At 52.2% G+C, this 13,152-nt stretch overlaps 1 protein-coding gene across 5 annotated transcripts in view; it reads right to left on the bottom strand.

Moving 5' to 3' along the window:
• Rptor (regulatory associated protein of MTOR complex 1) overlaps window positions 1–13,152 on the bottom strand; it is a 283,595-nt gene that overhangs the window by 37,270 nt on the left and 233,173 nt on the right. For all 5 annotated transcript variants that reach the window (XM_050140239.1, XM_050140240.1, XM_050140241.1 and 2 more), the window contains 4 exons: window positions 7,750–7,824; window positions 5,530–5,595; window positions 5,151–5,342; window positions 898–1,038 (listed from right to left, as the gene is read on the bottom strand). In XM_050140239.1, the coding sequence (XP_049996196.1) occupies window positions 898–1,038; window positions 5,151–5,342; window positions 5,530–5,595; window positions 7,750–7,824 (474 nt within the window). The remainder of the gene's footprint in view (window positions 1–897; window positions 1,039–5,150; window positions 5,343–5,529; window positions 5,596–7,749; window positions 7,825–13,152) is intronic.

Here is a 13,152-nt window from a genome sequence, read left to right as displayed (position 1 = left end):
GAGACCCTTGAGGCTGCCCTGAGCTGACCAGCAGGCTGCAGATAGGGCTGCCAGGTCTCCTTGGGTGTGTTCTCTCTCTCTCTCTCTCTCTCTCTCTCTCTCTCTCTCTCTCTCTCTCTCTCTCTCTCTCTCTGCTCCTCCCATCTCTCCTAGCTCTACACTGGTTTTTCCAACAGTTCGCCGTGCCGTGTATGTCTTCCAAAGCTCGGCTCACCATAAGACGTGATGCTGAGCTGCTCTGCACTCATACCTCAGCTGTGCCCAGGGACCCATAGGTCACGCTGCTCAGGACAGAGGCTTGGCGTTGCCCCTTCCACATCATCAGATGCTGAGGCAGGCAGATCTCTGAGTTCTAGGAAAGCCAAGGCTACACAAAAAAAAAACCCCTGTCTCAAAACAACCTTTTTCAAAAAAAGAAAAGGAATGCTGAGCAAGAAGCCCAGTGGCTCTCACGGACAACGGGCGCCCATGGTCACTGCGGGCAGTCTGCTCTAAGAGCAGCCGCCAGGATCACCAGGTCAGGAAGTCAGAGCATTTCCCTCAAAGGCCCTTGCCGGCTCAGGAGGATGTGGAACATCTTTTTATGGAGGTGTGAACCTTAGGGAGCAGAGAAGACAGACTTTGCTGTAGGCGAGTGAGAGGTGGAACAGGGGACACACTGCACAGACCTGTCTCTGTTCTGCAGAGACCCAGTGCCACGTGCTGGTGCCCGGGTGAGGAGAAGGCTGCTGTGTGAAGACTGGAGACCTGGTCAGCTCAGTGCCCTCAGGGGAACAGACATGAGCAATGAGGGCACACTCTGAAAAGATGGACTAGCACACACAGGCGATTTGAGGCCCTCTGGGCTGGCTCAGCTCGTAGGCCCCTACTTCAGCTACTGAGCTGGCATCCACATACCTTCCGGACCATGGGGCTCCCGTCATTGATCAGCTGGGCCAGCATCATGGCCACGTTGTGGTCGATGGTGGTAGAGTGGTCGGTCCTCTCAGCAGAGTTTCCCACAAAGGTGCCAAGGGCAAACACAGCCGCACATCGGACCTGCAGGGCAGGAGACAGGCAATCAGTCACACCCACGGCTGGTCTATCTGCCATCTGCATTTCTGCTGAGGCTGTCTGCAAGCTGATTCAATTCAGTTCACATAAGTTCAGCTCAATTCAATTTCACAGACACTTACCATACGATGCTCCACGCCCAAAGCTACACTGGTATTGATAATTAGGAAGGGTGTGTGTGGGCAGCCCAGGAGCCAAAGGCGGAGACAGCATAGCCCCAGCTCAGGGATGACCAGGCTGTGGGGGAGGGAGCAGTTTCCTCTGGAGTCTGCAGACTGGCGTGCACAGTGGATTTTTGATTACAGAGTTGAAAGAGACAGAGGTGTTCTGGAGAAGACTGGCCCAGAGCCGATAGGGGGGAAGGTGGGCTGGACTAAGCCACGGAGGGGAGGTTGTGGCAAGTGGAGAATGTGTGGGTCCATTTTGAGACAGAGAAGCTAACTGGAAACCAGAAAGGGTAAAGTCCCCAGCGGACAGGGGGAGTGAGGGAAACAATACTGGGCTGGCCATGGTACCCAGGGACCTCAGCTCAGCTCAGACCCCAACCTTGGAGAGACAGAGTCCTCCTCTTTACATTGTGCACAGGGCTGGAGGAATCCCAGCTCGACCACGAGCAAACCATCCTGGCCTCCCCAGAAGAGAAGGACGGCCCTGGAACAGTCAGAGTGTGAGACAGAGAGTGAAAAGGCCAGAGGCTGCACGAGGTGCAGACTGCGTTACAGTAGGAAGGCGCATGGCTCTCAGGCCCCAGGCAAGGAGCCACTGCCATCTCCAGAGATAAGGTGTGGCTGCTTTAAGTCTCTGCACCCCAAAATCCTTATAGTCTGCATTATGACTCACACAGGTAGCGGCTGAATCTCAGAGGTGCCAAGCATCGCAGATAGAGAAAAGCAAGTCCCTGTCTTCCAGTTCAGAAAAAACACCCGCGATACTAAGAAAAACTCACTAGACCATTTCAATGCAGACGTGGGTGGACATGGGAACTGCCTTGCGTCTTGGGGTCTGGTGACAGTGGTTTGTTCAAAGCTTTTTCTCATGGATGCCTGTCAGCAGTTATGAAGGTGCCGAGCAGCTGGAGGTGGTCTTGGTGGCTCACATAGTCAATATTGCTCTTTTGTGGCTGTGCATTCCTGCGGCTGTCCCCAACAGACCCCTATCCTTTTGCTGGGACATCCAGATGTGGAGACAGGAGGGGGCCTCATGCTATGGTATGAGCTTCCTCCCTGGACAATTTCAAGATTTCCTGTCAAGTTTTGTTGAAATATGGAAGCGGCGGGGCTGCGTCCCCAACACCCCGGCCGCTTGGCTAGCTCATGCCTGAAATAACAACACACAAACTGTATTCAATTAAACACTGCTTGGCCCATGAACTCTAGCCCTTAAAGGCTAATCTCACACCTGGACTAGCCCATTTCTAATGATGTGTGTAAGCACCCCAAGGTGCGCTTACCGGGAAGATTCTAGCCTCCATCCATCCTGGTGTCTCTGCTCCAGAGCAGAGCTGTCGAGTCTCCGGGAGCAGAGCAGAGTCTGACCTCACTTCCTCTTCCGCCCAGAATTCTATTCTGTTTCCTCCTCCCATCTATGTTCTAAGCTATGAGGCCAAGCAGTTGGTTTATTACTTAACCAATGAAATCAACAGATTGATATATGACACTCCCACATCAAAGTTCATTTTAGGTTTTTCTGCAAAGAAATATTCTACCTCTTGGGGTAACTACAGAGAGGTTGAGATCTAACTTTCTCAGGGTTCTCCAAGGCCACAAGAGGGCCTGAGACAAGACAGATGTCCCTGGCATGTTTGGGGATAGATGGCACTGATTTCTTAAGGAGTTAGCCAAAATCTGACGTGATATGTACACTGAGCAATTCAGAATTGCCCTTTAAGCTACAGCCAGGGCTGCACTGCCACCCTAGTGGACAGTCCCTCATGGCTGCTTCTTGGACCTTCACTTATTAACAAATACACAGTGATCATTTCTGAAAACCATAGCAGGGTCTCCTACTCCCCACGGGATCCAAACAGCCTATAACTTGGTCTCCCTTCTACAAAAATGTTTTTTCCACCTGTGTGATAAATATTCTACTGACCTGGGATGATGTCCTACCCTCCCAGAATGAAGGAACTACCTGGGTCTGCCACAGACAACTGTGTTCCCAGGAAAGGGCCAGGCCAGAAACAAACAGGACATGGGAGGCAACATGCCACGTGCATCAGCAATTCAGGGGAAAGAACCAGATGCTCGGCTTTGTGATTAGTGGGAAGCAAGCCGGAGGGAAGTTCCAGATCAGATGCCCCAGCCCAAAGATCCCCACTTACTGCCCTAATTAGGGATTAGCCGCATTTCCCTCGCTATTCTGCATGGCATGGGAGCCCCTCTGCTTCCTTCTCCCTGTACTTTCTTAGCGAGAAGCCGAGGCCTTGACAAGGCCTCACTATTTCCTGGGTCTCCACGGCTCCAAGCAATACTTCTGCTGCCGCAGCAGCAGCTGCCTGCCATGTCTCTTCTCCCTCAGCAGAGAGGTCCCTGTGCGGGTACACACTCTACTTATGTTGCTGATCTAGTCATATGGGCACAGCAGAAGTCCCAGTCTCGAGTCACCCTGTGGGACGGCCCATGCCCACTGTGGTCTCCCTGCTGCGTGACAAAGCGAGCAGGCTGCCAGGACCACACAGCTGTGTGCTGGAAGGCAACAGCATTTTTGGCATGGAGCAGATGGATTAACAAATAGTTGCATTCAACCTGCCCCTAAGGACCCGTCTGGTTTTCCACCCACTGAACGTGAAGACCGATTCAGAGTGACAAAACCAAAGGCTGCTCCTGAGCTGGGGACGACACCCTTCTCAATGGCGCTCTGCTACACTCATTCCCATCTTAGACACTGCTGTCCACAGTCGGGCACAGCACCGATTCTCTAGTTTCCATTGTGTTTGAGCCTACAGATGACTTAGACTGAGCAGTTCCCAGGGGGCCCAGCTGACTCCAGGCGAGGAATAACTGTGCTTCCCTGGTGACTGTGGATCAGGGGAGGCTCACGACAACTCATGGCCATCTCTGTAAGGTACACGGATCTGCCTCTGCTAGCTTTGACCCTCCTCCAGCTTTTTGGGTCCTTGCGTTCTCAAAATCATGTTCTCTGAATTTTTTTTTAAATATTTATTTATTTATTATGTGTACAATGTTCTGTCTGTGTGTATGCCTGCAGGCCAGAAGAGGGCACCAGACCTCATTACAGATGGTTGTGAGCCACCATGTGGTTGCTGGGAATTGAACTCAGGACCTCTGGAAGAGCAGGCAATGCTCTTAACCGCTGAGCCATCTCTCCAGCCCCTGTTCTCTGAATTTTTATGCTTGGTGTCCTTAAACCCGTCTGAGAACAACTTGGAAAATAAGTAAATACACTTCCCTGAGCACCCTTCCAGAAAGTTTAAACATGGGGTTGTGGGATGAGTGGCCATAGCAATGCCGGCACCAGGCTGCTAGGTTCAAACCTCAACCCCCAGATGTGAAGACACTTGTTGGAGCCAGGGCTCAGATACCTGCACCTGGGACCCTTATAGGCTCTAAGCTGGCTCAGCAAGCAAGGAGGTGGGTGGTTGCTCACTGGGGCCGGAGAGTCCAGAACATACTGGACACTGGACTGGCAGCAGACAGTCTTGGTCTGTAGGGAAAAGGCAGTGCCAACACCTTCTCTAGCCTGCGCCAAACCATGAGGCACAAGGCCCTGACTGGTATGTCTGTCTGTCTGTCTCTCTGCCCAGGTCCAGAGTGTAGTACAGAATGGTTCAAGTTGGTTTCTTAGACCTAGGTGAGGCTGTGCCAGCTTGCAGAGATACCCTACTGCATACAGAGTTGGCTCACTATGAATGAAAAGTTAAGTGTGTGACTCTGTAGCAAGGTTTCAATAGCCGATCTTGGGAATCTGTGCATGGCCCTGGAGATTCTGGGTGCAGTTACATTTGCATAAGGGCAGACTTCTACACACCGGTCCTACATGACCTCTTTACAAACAGAACCCTGGAGGACTAGGTGTAGAGCACGTATTGTACGTACTTTGACCCAACTTGGAAGCTACTTTTCTCAAGGACAGCTCACCTCAGGGATGGGGTCGGAGAGGAGGCTGTAGAGCTTCTCGTGAGCGCTGTCTCTCACCCCACACCACCTCGCAGAGTCGAAATTCTGCCAGATCCTTCCCAGGCAAATGGCCACCCACTGGCGTAGTAAGGGGTGTGGGTCACTGAGTTGCTCCAGGCAGATGGCGATTAAGTTCCCCTGCAGGCAGGCTTCCTGGACACAGGACACAGAGAAGTGGTCCTCTGCCCTCGTACCCAGGGCTGGGGCTCAACCACACTACACTACACTGTCTCATTCAGATTAAGGAAAGGGCTGGCCCCCTGCGCCAGAATACGTTTGAGACAAGTCACGTTTCTGCCATTCCTGGAGCTCAGGGGGCTGGAGCTGCTATGACACTTACTTGCCCTGTTGTGTAGCTGTTGACGATTACAGCAAGAATGAAGGCCGTCATGGTCCTATGTTCAGCCTGGAAAACAAAATGCACCATGGTTGTGCCCTTTCCCAGAGACTCACCTGTCTCCAAGGACTGCGCACCTGCCGTCTGCAGCATGCACTGGCCTTTGGGCTGAGGACAGACTGGCTTCTCCCTTGGAAGCTAATGCCACAGAACACGCCCAGGTCTGTCACAGCAGTTAACGCGGCTGGTGGTGCTCATTGGTCCGAAAGGTCCACCTTCATGCTGTCTACTCTTCCCTTTTTTGGTGCTGCAAGACTGGGTTTCTCTGTGTAACAACTCTGGCTGTCCTGAAGCTCAATTTGTAGGCCAGGCTGGCCTTGAACACAGAGAGATCCGCCTGCTGGGATTAAAGGTGTGCTCCACCACACCTGGCTGAATGTAGCAATCTTTGCTTCAATTCTGGTCTCCTGCTGGACAGATCAATAGCCCGTAAGACTTCTTCACGGTGCCTCACCTTTTCACATGCACATCGAGAGTCTAATCCTCAATTCCTCTGGGACTGCTGCCAGGCTCTTGGAGTCTCTTCACCCAACATCCCTTCTTACCTCTAGCCCTTCTAATTAATGGTTACCTTGGCAGCACCAGCATTCTGGCCATTGCCCTTGCTTGTTGCTGCTTTCCTATGGCAACGTCTACTGAGTTCACTGTAACAGAGACCAGGTCACTACCTTCCAGGTGCTAGAGTTTCAAGCTGTCATTCTTTGTCATAAAGTGTCTGTACTTCCCCTTCCCCATACAGCATAACTCAGCAGGGAACTCCATGCGGCAGTTGCTGGAAGGGCCACACATAATCCTTTGCCATCACTGCAGCTGCTGTCTGCCCTTTCTGGGTTCTGGTGGCTTTGGGGGTTTCCCTTATGATCCTGGTACTCTCGTTACTTTGACTGTGCTGTGTCTGGGAAGGGCTCGCTGTTCATTTCTTTCTTCAGGTCTCCAAGCTCCAGTCTGTTCAGACTCTGCCCTCCTCCCCCTGCAGCACTCTGGGATGACGTCAGCAAGAGCGGCCTCCCTCACCCACGCCCCCATTTCATGCCTTTGCTTTTTCCTCTCCTGGTGGTGCCTTCATGATTCTCTTCCTGGTGGTGCCTGCCCTGAGTCATCACCTCCAGTGTTTTCTCCCGGGGGAGGGGCTCTTCTCTGTGCTTCCCCAAGATCTGCCTGTTTATTTCAGGACAGGTAAAGGCAGTGTTTTCTTGAAGCAGCAGCAAGCTGTTTCTGAAGAAAACAAACTGGCTGATGGGCATGAGTAAAGAAACTGCCCTTGGGCTGGAGAGATGGCTCAGAGGTTAAGAGCACTGACTGCTCTTCCAGAGGTCCTGAGTTAAATTCCCAGCAACCACATGTTGGCTCACAGCCATCTGTAATGAGATCGGGTGCCCTCTTCTGGAGTGCGGGCATACATGGAAGGAATGTTGTATACATAATAAATAAATAAATCTTAAAAAAAAAAAAAAAGAAACTGCCCTATCCAGCCATCCTCAGTGCTCTTCCCCTTCCCTGCAGTCCTCAGCTCTGTGCTGGGGGTGAGTTAAAACAGCCAGAGGAAGAATTCAGACACAAAAGTTCCTCTCAGAGGCAGCACCTAAGCGCAGATGTGGCGCTGCACGCAGACTCTGGGAAGAGAGCGCATGAAGGAGCGACTGTGCACGGCTGCTCTGTCTACATGGCTGTGCTGAGCAGCCAGAGGGAGGCTAAAGAAACTGATAGTAAAATACCACGAGAAAACTACTTATGCCCTATTCATGCTATCTATTTTTAAACAATTTAATAAACAGTATGTATAAAATTCAAACTTTCAAACAATCTCTTCTTTCCTTCAGTAAAGCAATGTTAGCATCTTGTCCCATTAAGGGACCTTCAGGGCATCTGAGGCACCATATCACAGACATAACAGCTATTCATCCATCTGTCCGTCTATTCAGGATCCAGCTCTAGGTAATGGAGATGCCACTGCTGGTCAGAGACCGACTGTCGCAGGAAGACCACGTTTTCACCTGAGGCAGGAGGAAATGGAGCAGTGTGCCGTGTGCGCACTAAGTGGCCATTCACGTGTAACCGTGTAGAGCACCTCTCTACCTGGTCCTCAGAGAGGAACTGTAACCTACAGTGTGCGAGCGGAGACAAATCCCATGCTGCCTGAGGGAAGTATGGCTCAGTCCTTACTGGCATGTATGGGTCTGCCAAGACGGAGAGGAAGTACTTGTGACCGTTGTCCTTCACGAGGTCGGCCTGGCACGACTGGAGGGGAAAGGAGAAGAGAGGCCGTGAGTACAGGAACTGGCGGGATGTGTCATGGCGTCTTACGAAGCAGGGTGTGCAGACACGCTGGGAAGACATTATTATGGACCTTTCCTTGCAACTTCAGTTTTCACTCGGGAAAAAGCTCTGCCTGTGTTGTGCCCATGTCACCAGACCCCCAAACAAGACCACCACAGAGCCGGTCTCTGATGCAAACACAAGGGGGTTTACTACTCGCCCGAGCTCAGTCCACGGTGGAGGAGAGCGGTGCTGAGCATTTACAGGTTAGAGTTTGGAGAGGGAAAACCACAAGTGGGTCATGGCCTTGTCAGAGGGTCTTGAGGTAGCTGACATTTAACCTGACTGGTTATGGTGAGGTTGAGGTAGTGGTTAGTAGCTGTCACTAATCATGTGGTTAGTGGCTGTCATCAATCATACCCTCATCAGTCATACCCAGGGAGGAGTTCAACTCGTTTTGGGAATTTGGGGGAACATGGAGAACTAGGGGGGTCATGGAGAGGGCATAAGAGCGGGTGATTTTAGTTTAGTTCAAATTTGACCTTCACAGTTGTTGCCCTTGGGGAAAAGGCTGGACGAAGAAGAAAGCAAACCACCACCCTGAAAAGCACCTCCTGCTACTGGCGGCTGGCGGCTGCGTTAGGGCTGTGCTCTGTACCCTGTCCTCCTCCCTCTGCGCTCAGTCCAGACTCCCTCCCCCGTCCAGACTCCCTCCCCCCAGACTTCTGCCTCTGCCCAGGTTCACCAGCCTGGCAGAAATGAAGATATTTAGGCAGTTTTTAATTTATTTTTCTATTTTTATGTATTTGAGTGTTTCGCTTGCACAACTGACTTTTAAGAGTGTACGGGTGTGCAACACTGCAGGTGACAGAGTGGACGCCCACCTGGAGCTCTTGGTCTTTTGGGTTCCAGTTTTTGCTGAGATCCTTTGTCCCCCACTTCTTCTCACGTCCCTCCCCCATCTCAGACACCCCTCAGACACCTTCCTCTCAGGTTCCCCTCCTGTCAGGGCATGACCGCCCTCTTCCTCTCCTGTCTCAGACTTTTCTCTTCCTCTCAAGTTTCTCTGCTTCAGCTCAGGTGCCCCTCCTCTTGCTTCCCACATGAGGATACTTGACAGCAGTCCTTCCTGAAGTGCTAGTACCTGCTGAAGCTTTTGGGGTTTCTGTTGGATTCATGCCATACAATATGTTAATGGAGCCTCCTAGAGACCCCCATTCCTAAGCAAAGAAAGAGCTCGAAGACTCAAGGACTAACATAAGAAGCCACCGGTTATGCAGTCTTTTCTAACTCAGCTACTCCTTCCTGCGAACACAATTCCACCTGTGTGGTCACCGCGTGCCACACACTTGAGCCCCCCGACAATGGCTCTGTTCTAGAGCCAGTCAGTCAAGCCCTGGGGCCTGCTGCTGGGGCAGACAGTGGAGTGGATAGCTGTGACAGACAATGGTATCTGTTGCCAGCACCTGAGAAGCCACAGGAAGCAGGAGGGGGATGCTTCCTGGAGGGCAGTCAAGCAGAATTAGGGAGGAGATTGGAGAGGGAAAGATGGGGAAGGAGGAATAGGAGGGGAACTAAGGCCAGTCCTAGAATGTGAGTACGAAGAGGTAGGAGACCAGGTGACAGGAGGCACTGAAGAGCCAGCAGAAGCTAAGCAAGGGACAGTGTAGCCAGATCACAGGTCAAAGGTCAGCGACACTGTTAATACTGATAACCCGACAGGACTTAGAACTATATATGTACAAACCTCTGGGCAGGTCTTCAAGGGAGTTCACAGTTGGGCCAACTGAGGTAGGAAGACCCTTCCCTAATGTGTGTGTGGCTATTCCACGGACTGGGGTCCTGGTGCTTCCCTAATGTGTGTGGGGGTCACTCCACGGACTGGGGTCCTGGAGCTCCCCTAACACGTGTGGGGGTCACTCCACGGACTGGGGTCCTGGGGCTCCCCTAACGCGTGTGGGGCCACTCCACGGACTGGGGTCCTGGGTCACATAAGAAGAACGTGAGCTCAGCAGCAGCACTCTGCCCCTTCTCTGCTTCCTGACTGCTCCTGCTGCCGCGACCCTCCCACCACCACCACAGACGGTGCCTTTGAACCTGAGCCTGAATAACCCCTCCCTCCTGGATGCTCACTGCCTCTGTATTTCATCACAGTGGCAAAGAAAGCAACAGATACAGGCTGTACTGGTTGGGGCAGAGGTGGGACCACGCGCAGCACAGACAGAAGGATGGATGGGGACGTCCCAGAGACCTGAGAAATGCACTGAAGGGGACGGGAGGGCAGGGGTGCACGATGGAGTGTGCTGCGCTAGAGATGCAGACGCAGGCAGAACCACTCGGGAAGAAGCCTGGAACTCGAGCAGAGCTGATGTCATGTGGGTACTGGTGGTACAAAAGCTCCTCGAGGTGAGTAAGGAGGGCGAGGCCTTAGCAGTTCATGGCATGGGTGTGACCTCCATGGGGACCGTGGAAGGCATGGCCTCAGCTCTGAAGCTGGCCCTAATTCTCACTAGGCTGGTTGATTTGGGGGTTCGGGTTCTTCATGGAAACAACATGATCTGGACTTAGACACTCAGAAGTTGAGGAAGATGTTGTGGGAGGCGCCAGGAGTAAGAAAGGAGAGATGGAATGGTTTTAGGTCAGGCTCTGCATCTTCTCAGTAAGGCCCAGCTTACTTAGAATTCTGTGCTTGAGTGATGCAAGATGAAATAGTTCAGAGTCGTGTGGCCCAGGAATGTAGGGTAATCACGGAGGTGATGTGGGATGCCCCTCTGTATGCTGTGAATGTTTTATTACCATCGGTTAATAAAAACACTGCTTCAGTCTATGGCAAGGCAGAATATAGCCAGGCTAGAAGAGATATAGAGAGAGTAGGAGTCGTCAAAGGGACGCCCATGTGGCTGCCACCATGTAGCTGCCACAGGAGGACACGCTGGAACCTTAGGAACCTTACCGGCAGGCCACAGCCCTGTGGTGATACACAGAATAATAGAAATTGGTTAATTTAAGATATGAGCGAGTCAGCAATATGCGTAAGCCATTGGCCAAGCAGTGTTGTAATTAATACAGTCTCTGTGCGGTTATCCAGGTCTGGACGGCCGGGAAACGAAGCATGGCATTCGTATACACGAAGAGAGATGGTCAGGTCTGCTGGTACCTGTGCCCAGGGTGATGGCCTCCTTCTCACCGGCTCCCAAAAGCTGTTCTGGCTCAGAGGCCCTAAAGGAACCCAGACTGGAGCTTAAGAACTGAGGATGAGAACAAGGATGCCATGGGCTGCTTTAGGGCCCTCCTGACTTTCCAGAGCTTCCCTGGTCCTGAGCCCTTCTCAGAGGCAGGGGCCATGCACACGGGCTCTGCTGGGTGCTCTGTGTGAATGCCGCATGGCCCTCCCTTTGTCAGGGGCGCAGGAGAATTCCTCTCGGTGGTGTGTTGATGACGGCGATGAGTGAGCCCATCAGATGGACACTGGCCTGGTTCTGCAGGGCGGAACGAGACAAGACGGGGTGGCTGGCTGAGCTGCAGGTCTGACCCCAGCTTCAGCTCATCAAGTCACACACCCTGCACAGATGTCCCAGCTTTAACCGAGTTAACAAGCTGGAAGCCTGGACCCGCCATCCTTATACAGACCAGGAGACTGCCCATGTCTGCAGCAGCAGTAGCAGCAGCAGCGGCGCAGTTCAGGGAGGAGAGACACCTTCCTTTGTTTTCACATCAGAGCTCTGACAAGTCAAATCAAAGCCCACACATTTACAGGAAGCTCCTTAAGCTGAGCTCATCTGAGAGTAATAAACTGTCATTAATTCATATCCTACTAATTCTGAGTGCGAGCCTCCAAGTCAGGAGATCTGAAAGGATCACTTTAATAAGCCTTCAAAAGCGGAGTCTGGCGATTATGAGGCATATATTAAAAGATTTCTGTTTTGATAAGCTTGTCACGCCACTGCAGTAATGGCTGCTCTTCGCACGTCTGCTCTCATTGCCAGCGCTCACGGGCGTCACGTGTATATTGGTTTCCACTGCATGGAGGGCGTCCCTCCCCCAGCAGCTCCACTTGCTAGGGGCGAGGAGCAAATCCTTTAACCTGTTTTCTCTTTATGAGGCCTGGGCCAGCAGCTTCCCTGAGTTGGAAAGAAAGCAAGGCTACAGCCTAGAAGAGCAGGAAAGTCAGTGACAGCTCACACTTGTGGAGGATGTGGGGGCTCTGACCATGCTGCACTCTGGAAGCCCAGACTCTGCTAAGCAGTGCCTTCCCCACACCAGGAGCAGTGATAACTAAGGCTACCTCTAGTAAGAAGGAGGGGGAGCAGGGGAAGCAAGAAAATGAGCTTTTCTTGGTGGACCGCCTCTGTAAGTCTGTACCTCAGGGGAAAGGAAGGTGGGGAGAGAGGGAAGGTGAAGCTGCTGGTCGGACTGTACAGCTGCAGCGGGCACTGCTGAGGGAGCAAGTCCTGGACCAGCTGCGCGAGTGAGTTCCCTTCTCCAGGAGAGACCTGACTTTGCTCTCCTTACTGCAGAAGGCTGCAGAGTATAAGAAGTGGACTTAAGACAGCATTACCAAGTCTCACAAGGGAGGTGTGGGGCAGCACAGGGGACCCACGGGAGACTGCAAGGCCCTGTGCTTTCCAGTGTGACCACAGAGAACTGCAGGGATGCTGGAGGTGACTCAGCCCACAATGCAGTCTCTTCCTTTTCATGAGAAGCAGGCATATGACATTTGGAAGGGATGATGTTTCCAGCAAGAGAAAACTGCTGTGGAGAGTGGCCTTGGTGGGCGAAGCTGCAGGGAATCTGGAGACAGGAGGAGGAAATGAGTCACCTGTACACCTTGGGCACAGCACCACCAGAACCTGGAGATGCAGAAGCACAGTGGGATTTCACTGTTCTTCAGGATGCAGGAGGCCTGAGCTATGCGGTCCCCACAAGCTGAAGGCTCAGCACGAAAGGAGGGGGGGCTACGATGCTGTGCCTAGCATGGGTGTGGAAGGCGTGTGTTGCACCCCTTTCTCTACACTTTTGTATTTGCACCCCAGGATAAAGTCCAATCAAAATTTTAGCCAATGAAGGCTCCCCTGCCACTACGCGTGCAGTGGTCTTCTGTTTCTCACATGTGCTTTTGTTACAGACACATAAGCAAATATGAATTTACACACTCCGCTAACTTCCCTAAACCAAAAGGTCCATGCCAGGATGCCTGGGTCTTGCTTTTCTTTTTTTCTTTATAAAAATTTTATTGCTACATGATGCAGGACAGGCAAGGAAAATCATGGAACCATTGTAAGGGAAAGGTGTGCTCCCTGAAGCCTCTGC

This window comes from Alexandromys fortis, unplaced genomic scaffold (genome assembly GCF_014885135.2).
Source record: "Alexandromys fortis isolate MF-2015 unplaced genomic scaffold, M_Fortis_MF-2015_v1.1 scaffold_39, whole genome shotgun sequence".
In the NCBI taxonomy this organism is placed as follows: Eukaryota; Metazoa; Chordata; class Mammalia; order Rodentia; family Cricetidae; genus Alexandromys; species Alexandromys fortis.
Note: the sequence above shows the minus strand (reverse complement) of the source record. Positions and strands in the feature narration are given on the sequence as shown.